Source organism: Hyaena hyaena, unplaced genomic scaffold (assembly GCF_003009895.1).
Source record: "Hyaena hyaena isolate Hyena2069 unplaced genomic scaffold, ASM300989v1 scaffold_589, whole genome shotgun sequence".
Lineage (NCBI taxonomy): Eukaryota > Metazoa > Chordata > Mammalia > Carnivora > Hyaenidae > Hyaena > Hyaena hyaena.
The window spans coordinates 319420-328381 of NW_024081220.1; the positions used below are offsets into that span (position 1 = coordinate 319420).

General features: G+C 60.2%; 1 protein-coding gene across 1 annotated transcript; it reads right to left on the bottom strand.

Moving 5' to 3' along the window:
* Window positions 1–1628: 1628 nt before the first annotated feature.
* Window positions 1629–8680, bottom strand: LOC120248414 (keratin, type I cytoskeletal 42). The gene is made up of 8 exons (XM_039256761.1): window positions 8180–8680; window positions 5857–5939; window positions 5572–5728; window positions 4296–4457; window positions 3595–3720; window positions 3118–3338; window positions 2024–2073; window positions 1629–1897 (listed from the first exon to the last, which is right to left on the bottom strand). Exons 1-8 carry the CDS (start codon window positions 8678–8680, stop codon window positions 1800–1802), a joined length of 1398 nt encoding a protein of 465 aa, XP_039112692.1. The 3' UTR covers window positions 1629–1799.
* Between the last annotated feature and the right edge of the window lie 282 nt (window positions 8681–8962).

An 8962-nucleotide genomic window follows, 5' to 3' on the forward strand; every position in this document is an offset into this window, starting at 1 on the left:
AGGCCTGTCACCTGTGATTCAGGCAGGCCCTCCAGCTATGCTTTCCCATGACCTAATACGGAGAAGAGGAGAAGCAGGACGTCACCGTCCCCAGGCCCTCCCAGGCAGCTGCCACCCCAGCCCAGCCCACCGGGGCCCCTGGGTCTGGTAGGAAAACCGGTTGGGGAACCCGGCAGCCCCCAGCCTGAGGCTGGTCTGCTTCACATGCCACACCACACACAGTCCTGGGCTGGGCCAGGCGCTGGGGAGACGGTGAGGCCCAAGACCCTGTTCCACCTTGGACACTGGACCTAAGTCCCCTAGGCTCACCACACAACACAGCGACGCTCAGGCTACCGCCCCATTTTACAGATAAGGAAACTGGGGCTTTGAGCCGGATAGCGTCCCACTGGCCCATCTGATGCAGAACTGGGCTGGCCGGGCTCCTGCTTCCTTCATCCCCAGGGTGCCCCGGAGCCCAACACTCCCCGCAGACATCAGCACGTTGCCCCACTCTCTGCAGAGCCCTGGCACCAGGCAAACACTCCAGGAGCTGTGAGTCCTTCTGTCCTGTTTTCTGACATGGCCCCATCCCTGGAAATCCTGGGGGCCCAGCCTGCCCCTCTAACCTTTCCTCGCCTCCCTCCTGGGCCGGGGTGGGCAAGGCGGAGCTTAAGGAGGGAAGAACATGGCAGCCAGGGGGGAGACCATCCTTGGGAAAGGATGGCCATGCCCCTGATCACTCTCCTTAACCCTCCTGCACCCAAAGAGGTCTCAGGGTGAGGTGAGGGAAGTAGACCTCAAGTGCCAGCCAGGTGGAAATATAAAGGGCACTGCCTAAGGGTCTTCCTGAGACCAGCCACTCCTCTCCCCACCCCGAAGCCTCCCCCAGAGGCCCATCCCAGTCCCCTCATGTGGCCCCGATCCACCCTGCCCACCACCCCCCAGCCTCACCCTGGGTCCCCGGGTCCCCGCAGGCCCGCTGGATGGAATGTGGCCATGTCTCAGACTTCCACTTCCCAGGCAGGCCCAGACAGCCCCTGCCAGCAGCTGAGAGAGATTCCCCAATAGCCCGGCAGCTGCCAAGCCACCACAGCAAACAGGACGCCCCCCACGCTCACACACACAGCAGCCACCCCGCCCCACATGCTCCCTGAGCTGGGCCATGCTGTTTCCTGGGCTGGCTGTGCCACCGCAGCCCCCTCTCACCCATCAACACCTTGGACCACGCCTTGGGAAAGCCCCCTGCCCAGCCCCTCTCCTTCTGATCTTGAACCCAGACCTGCCCCAGGCTGAGGCAGGGAGTTCCCTGGAAGAGGTGTGGTTCCTCAGAAAGTCTACTGGGCCCTCCTGAGGACCAGCTCATGGGGACCCAAGGGCTGATTCTTATTAACTTCCCCAGCTCGACGACGGGCTCTCCCATCCCTTTGCCCTCAACTTCATGCCTTCTTCCCTCTAGCCTCTCGGGAGCCCCCAGGCCTGGATGAGGTGGACCGAACAGCTTTGCAGGTGACAAGTGCCACCCAAACACTCAACAAACTGTCCTCCTCCCCCAATCCCTCAGCACACACTGCCCCAAGCCAATGACCAGACCAGATCACACGAGGCATTGAACTTCAGGCAAAGCTTTAATAGCAGACATCGGGGCCATTCTAGGAGGACCCTCGGAGAGGGGCTGCAGGAAACAGATACAGAAAGGCAACAGCTCCCCGCTGGTGGCCCAGATGGGCACTCAGGGTGCGGCACTAGCATGCTGGGAGACCAAGGTGATGGCTGCCCCATGACCCTCAAGGCTGGGCTGTCACAGGTGGAAAGGGGCCTCAGTGGGTGGAGCGGTGGACCTGCTCACGGGAGGAGACCACCTTGCCATCCTGGACTTCCTCCATGATGGTGCGCACCTGGCGGGTGGTCACTGTGGCTGCGGGCAGTGAAGGAGAGAGGGGGCACAGGAAATCTCAGGCCCAAGCCCCTCCCCCAGGCTCCCATACAGAAGGGTCCCCGGCCTCTCCCAACTCCCTTCGGGCCAGACGGGGCAGGCTCTTACCTTCCCTGGTGGGCTGTGAAGTCAGAGAAGAGGAGTACTGGGTGGCCAGGCTGCAGGGAGGGAGAGGGGGGATCTGTCAGTGCAGGGGTGCAGGCCAGGAGCCCAGCCCCATGGAAAAGGAGCAGCTAGGGAGGACTGGGGCAAGGAAAGAAAGGTCCCAGCAAACCAGAGAGAAATCACAGCTGAGAATACCACAAGAGTCCAAGGACACAGGCCCGGGGGCAAGACAAAGGATGGAGGACACCCCAACCGAAGGCCCAGAGGCCCTTTGTGGCTAACCAGGGATTTACAAGGAGAAGCTGAGCAAGTGGTTTTTCCATATCCCAAAGGGCCCAACAAACAGACTCTATTAAAGCAGGAGAGACAGAGGTTCGACTATAGGTGGACTTCGCTATCAGGGAGCAAAAAAGCTGGAACGTGTGACTTAGCGTGGACATTCCAGGACATTCTCAGCCCCTTTACACTGGGGCGCTGACGTACCCTCCCAGCTCCAAAGCAGATCACCACCCACCCCGCTCCTTATCCCGTCCCAGGTAATGATGTCACCAGCCAGTCATCAGAACCAGAAACCCAGGGTCATCGTCCTCCACTCCTTCATGTGCTCACTCAACACATATTGCGTCCGCCAGCGCGCCACGCTCACCCCCACGTCCAGGCATCCAGCCCTGTTCTAGTACAACACATCCTCTTCCCGCACCGGCTGCCGCTCCCTGCCTCCACCCCCGCCTCACAGTGGGGCTTCTCTGGCCCGACTCCCCGCTCCAGCCTCCTGACAGCCTCCTGACAGACAGGTCTCCCTGACCCCACGGGGGCCCCTCTGACAGTCTTCTCCCTCTGCAGCCAGAGTGAACATTCTAAGACCTCTCGATGATAGCGCCACTGCTCTGTGCAAAATAGCTCCATGGCTCCCCGTGTCCCACACCATCTGGTCCAGATGCTTTCATTTGGCCTGCAATGCTCTGCACAGCAGGACCCCAGCCCGTGTCTGCAGCGTCACCTCCTGCAAACCTGTGCACCTCGTCATCACAAACATCCCTGCCTGGATGCAGCAGCCTCCCACAGACCCACGCGTGTGCCCCAGGGTCCCCACTCACTGGGCATCCTCGCCCTCCAGCAGACGGCGGTAGGTGGCGATCTCCTGCTCCAGCCGCGTCTTCACGTCCAGCAGCACCTGGTACTCGTTGTTCTGTCGCTCCATGTCACAGCGGAGCTCGCATAGCTGCTGTTCAATGCTGCCGATGAGCCCCTGCAACTGGGCCAGCTGGGCCCCGTAGCGGGCCTCGGTCTCCGCCAGGCTGCCCTCCAGCGATGCTTTCTGTGGGCCGAAGTACAGGTGGCTGGGTGAGACCGAGCTGGGACCCTTCTCCTGGGCTGAGCACCCAGAAGGGGGGATGCATCCGTGTGGGTCTGTGGGTGCCGCCAGCACCATGGGGCAGTAACAGGGGCAGAGAGGGACCCGAGTGAAGTGACAGGCTGGGTGGGGAATTCGGGTTCTCCGAGAGGAAGTCTAAGGAGGCTGGGCCCACCCTGGGGTGACAGGTACAGGCCAGGGAGGGGGTCGGAGACCCTACCATGCTGAGCTGGGACTGCAGCTCAATCTCCAGATTCTGCACGGAGCGGCGGAGCTCCGTGATCTCGGTCTTGCTGCTCTGCAGGGCCTCCGTGTTGGTGGCCACCTCACGGTTCAGCTCCTCCGTCTGGAAGGCAGGGTGGGCCACAGGGGCTTGTAGAGGTGGGGCAGAGGACAGGGTCCACCCCCGAGCCCTGACTTCCCCGACCTGCTCCCCCAGCCCTTCCCTGGCTCTGTGGGGCTACAAGCACCCCCGCACACACACCCGCTGGGCCCACCCTGGGACTTAGGGGATGCACCGTGCTTTGCATTCAATGGTCCTACCGAGCACTGCTCAAAGACGGGCACTGGCTTTTCTTCTCTTTATGCCTATTACTGTCCTGCGTGCTATAGCTGCTTGGTGTGTTTTCTAAGGGCATGAGGTATTCATCCAAACACACATACCTACAAATATGCTGTGAGAAGCCCTAGCCAGGGATGACAGGACCTGGATCTGCTCCCCAGGCCGCACTGCGGCTTGTGTGAGCCCGAGGCCCCTCTGAGCCCCACAATCTGCATCTGGACTGTAATAGTGGGTCCAACTGGTTTCCAAAGGCCCTTCCAGCTGGGACAGCCTGTGGCTCCACAAGTTTTCCAGCCTATACTCAGGACCCAGCGCACGTATGGACACGTGTTCGCACTTGCTCACGCACGGCCACCCACCTTGCTGAAGAACCAGTCCTCGGCATCCTTGCGGTTCTTCTCCGCCATCTTCTCATACTGGTCACGCATCTCGTTCAGGATGCGGCTCAGGTCCACGCCGGGAGCGGCGTCCATCTCCACACTGACGTCCCCGCCCACCTGGCCTCTCAGAGCGTTCATTTCCTGGGCAACAGGAGAGCAGGAGCTCAGCAGCGCCATCCCGGGGAGAGACCCTGGGGCCAGCCTTCTCTCCCTCAGAGAGATGGGTACCCATGACAGACAGACACAGACAGCCTGATGGCTCCTCCCCTTAAAGATGGAGGTGGATGTGATCACATCTCGAATGTGCAGCGCTGTGAATATGAACCATCTCCGCCAACACTCACTCAGAGATAGACTTTGCCCGATTCCGATGTGCGGGGCAAGGAGAGATGGCAACTCCCCACCTCGTCATGGGATGGGCTGGGACAGCCGCACTCACTGCCCTGACCGCCTGCCTCATCCCCTGCCCCCAGTCGCAGAGCCAGAACTCACTAGGAGATGTTAATCTGCTGGGGGGACGTGATCTGTATGACCAGCCTCAAAGCCAAGTGGAGATGCTTTCTGGGCTCCTGCTACTCCAAGATTAGACCCCCCGTATCATGGGCCAGCCCAGAGGTCATCTCAGAAAGAAGTTGCAGGCTCAATGGTCCCCCTGCAGGGTCTGGGATCCTCACCCTTGGGGTGATCCTTAGGGTCCTTAGGACGCCTGGACTCTCTGAACAAAGGGAGGTGGGAAAGGTGGCAAAGTGGTGGCGTCAGACCTGGTGTGGATAATGGGTCAGACAGACCTGTGCAGCTTTGGATAAATCCCTTCACCTCTATGAGCATCAGTCTCTTTACCGATGAAGGAGAGCAAGAGCATCCTTCTCCCAGCACCACTGTCAGTATCAGCTGAGATAATTGCCATGAATCACTTGTAATGTGCTGAGCAGATTTTGGTTGTTGTTATGACTATCGCTATTATAATTAATTCGAGTAATTAGCATGCATGTTCTTAGACTGATTTGCTCATCAGATAGTTAACTGCCACCACTCAATAGGCCGTGCCTCAAGGGACAAGGGAAGTATCTGTGGGGGGAGAGGGTCCGCCAGGCATCGCGCAGGGGCCCCCTGAAGGTCTCCCAGGTTCAGGGCCAGGCTTCCCACCATAGATGAGAACTAGACTGAGAGCATGGCCCGGGCCCAGGGAGATTTGGGAGCCCCAGGCTTGCTTGTTCCCAGGTGAGTTTCTCCTACATTTCCGGGCCAGCCTCACCTCCTCATGGTTCTTCCGCAGGTAGGCCAGCTCCTCCTTGAGGCTCTCGATCTGCATCTCCAGGTCGGCTCTGGCCAGGGTCAGCTCGTCCAGCACCCTGCGCAGGCCGTTGGTGTCGGCCTCCACACTCATGCGCAGGTTCAGCTCAGTCTCGTACCTGGAAAGGGTGGAGGCATAAGCCAAGGAGCGCCCCAGGACACCCCCATGCATGCACAGAGAGCTCTGGTGTGTGCAGAGCCCGGCCCAACGCCATCCCCAAGGACAGCCCTGGAGGCCCGGGCTCACTTGGTGCGGAAGTCGTCTGCTGCCAGGCGGGCATTGTCGATCTGCAGCACCACGCTGGCATTGTCGATGGTGGCCGCCAGGATCTGGGGGGCACAGGGGACTGGGTGAGCAAGCACCCTGGGAAAGCCCTGCAACGCCCTTCTCGCAGCCCTTTGGAGAGTGGGCCAGAGAGAGGAGATGAGGGTCCCCGCAGTCTCCCCCTTGGGGGCCCCTACGGGAGGGCTCACAGAGTGGTGGGGGTCCAGTGCCTGGGCACAGGCAACCATGAGGTCAGAAGAGACTCACAATATTCCCCGCTGTCTTCCCCAACTAAGATCACCTCAAGGCTCAGTTGCCCCCTCCTCCAGGAAGCCCTCCTGGACGCCCCATGTGGATCCCTCCTTCCAGTCACATCTCCTCCCTGCCCATTTCCTTCACAAGAGTTCTCCCAACTGTGAATTTCTCCATGATTTTTTTGGTCATTTCCTCCACTGGACTCTGAGCTCCAGGGGGACAAGGCTATATCTGTATCATTGTCTTCGGAATCCCTAGCCTTGGGCAAAGCACTTGGCCCAGAGTCAGCCCCCAAGAAACATTCATTTAATTAAGCAATTAATTAATAGGATTATGACCGGCCCCACCTCAAACCTAGAGCAAAGTTTTCTCTTCCCACAGGGTCACTTGAGAGGTTGAAATGAGAGCAGGGAACGGGCTCCAGAGGGGGCAGAAGGTCGTTATTATTACTGCTGTTGTCATTGTTATCGTGAGAAATGCCAAGAGACCCTACTCAAGAGCCACATGGGCAGAAGAAGAGGGAGGCCCCCAAACGCTGTCCCGAGGGAGGAGACAGGAGGTCTCAGTGGAGGTGGCAGATGAGCTGGGAAGAATCTGGAAGTTTCTAAGACTGAGGGTTGATGTGCAGAAGATGTAAGAGGAGGCAGCCTCACCAGCCAAAAGTAACTCCAATAATCACACTCTGGGCCTCCAAGTCCCCTTCAGGGGCCCCGTGAAGTGACCCTGGGCCTCTGTTCCCGGAGCGAGCCCAAGGGCCAATTTGTTACCCATCCCTGGCCTCAGTGGTTTACAGGCCTGCCTCCCAACCCCCTCCCTGCTCAGGAGGCTGATTGGGCCCAGCAAGGGGCCCCTGTGAAAACTGCCGAGGGGTGCAGTGACTCAGAGGAGTGGGGGCCCGGTGCTCGTGCACAGGGGGTTATGGTGAGGAGCTGGTTGACCCCGAAGCTTAGAACGCTGACTCACCAGGCCTCCCCTGGGTTCCCTGCTGTTCACCAAGCCCCGTATCTGATCTGGCACTCTCACTAGTCCTTTAGTCCTGCTTCCGGGGGGCAACTGCAGGGATTCCCTTCCTGGCCGAGGTCCTGGGCAGGAGCAGGCAGAGCCCCTCACAGGAAGGAGCAGATCTGGTTCTCCACCAGGAAAGAGCAGGCCCCAGCCTGGCCTCCCCTAAACATCTCTGCATGTCATTTAGTTCTCACGTGCCTCGGCAGGGGGGGGGGGGGGGGGGGGCGCGGACTGCACCCCAANGGGGGGGGGGGCGAGCAGGGACTGCAGCACCAAAGGGCCCTCAGGGGCAGGTCTCGTGCAGAAAACCCAGTCACCAAGTTCACAGAATGCCAAGGTCATGCTCTTAAAGGTCATGAGCATGTGGAATGTGCTGTGTTCTCCTTCAGACTCATTTAATCCCTTCCCTTGGGAGCTTCCGGTCTGAGCAGGAAGACATAGCTCCTTCCCTCAGGGACCCCCAGAGGGACCCTCCATGGTCATGCCAGACTCCATGAAATCAGCACAGTGCACAGGGCACAGGCGAAGCGTCGAAGGGACCCCAAGATCTGGGGATAAAAGGCAAGTGCCATTCCGGAGGGCTGCCAGGAGGTGAGACAGGCACAGGGCTAGACCCAGAGAGGAATGGAATAGTGAGAGACCCCCCCAGCCATGTTCCCCAGCAGCCACGCCAAACTCACCCACCTCTGTGCCTTCACCCGTGCTGTACCCAATAGCTAGATTGCCCTCTGCTGCCTTCAAGGTTCTGAAGCCTTCCCCACCCACTCCTCCAACACTCACCCCAAATACATCCCCCCCACAAAGAGAGAACTCCAGACAGTCTCCCTGAATGGGATGTCCCCTCCAGGCCTGGGCCCAGGGACTGCCACAGGGCTGGGTTCCAGAGCAAAGGAGAGAGTGAATGAATGAAGGGACGAATGAATGATGGAGACCCAGGGCAGAGAAGAAAGGCTGGGAAAGGCCCAAAATTGGGAGGGAAGGAGGGAGTCAGAAGCAGATAGTAAGGACACAGGGCAGCGGCCAGGGAGCTGGCCTGCCCGCACACCTTGTTCCGCAGATCCTCGATGGTCTTGAAGTAGTGGCTATAGTCGCGGGCAGGCCCGGGCCCCTGTTTCTTGTACCAGTCATGGATCTTCACCTCGAGGTCGGCGTTGGCCTCCTCCAGGGCGCGCACCTTGTCCAGGTAGGAGGCCAGCCGGTCGTTGAGGTTCTGCATGGTCTCCTTCTCACTGCCCCCCAGCAGGGCGTCCGCGGCGCCAAAGCCCACGCCGAAGCCGGAGCCGAAGCCGGAGCCAAAGCCAGAGCCGAAGCCCCCGCCCAGGCTGCAGCTGTAGCCACCCCCATAGCCGCCCCCCAAACTGGCCGAGAAGCGGGATGAAGTGACTGACATGTTGCCACAGCTACCACCTCCCAGGAGGCTGGGGGCCCGGCAGGCGCCCCCAACACGAACCGAGGACACCCGAGAGAAACCCCCACCTGGCACACATAGGCCCTTGACAGAGCCGGAGGTTGAGAACTGGCGGATGCTGGTGGTGGTGGCAGCCATGGTGTCCACAGGTCAGGAGCAGGGTCTGGTCTGGACGGGGACCCCAGGCAGCCTTTTATAGCCAGGCTAAACCGGGGTTGGGCCCCCGGCCCTTGAAGTCAGAGCCAAACCCCAGCCATGTAATTTATTTCTGTCCCGGCCGCCCAGGGCCTGGGGCTCAGGCAGGACGTGCTGAGCGCATCCCCGGGCCCCATCCGCTGCCCGTGGCTGGCCTGGGCAGGTGGCCTCTTAGCCGCCCATTGTCTGTTCAGAAACAAAGGTGGCGTTGGAGCCGCAGCCCCG

What these genes read in the sequence shown, in the direction of transcription:
- LOC120248414 (XM_039256761.1), bottom strand. Translation starts at nt 8,680, where the DNA reads ATGGCTGCCACCACCACCAGCATCCGCCAGTTCTCAACCTCCGGCTCT. An exon ending in TGCGGAAGAACCATGAGGAG is followed by an intron (nt 4,458 to 5,571) that starts GTGAGGCTGGCC and finishes CCTGTTGCCCAG; the next exon opens with GAAATGAACGCTCTGAGAGG. An exon ending in AGGACTGGTTCTTCAGCAAG is followed by an intron (nt 3,721 to 4,295) that starts GTGGGTGGCCGT and finishes CCTGCCTTCCAG; the next exon opens with ACGGAGGAGCTGAACCGTGA.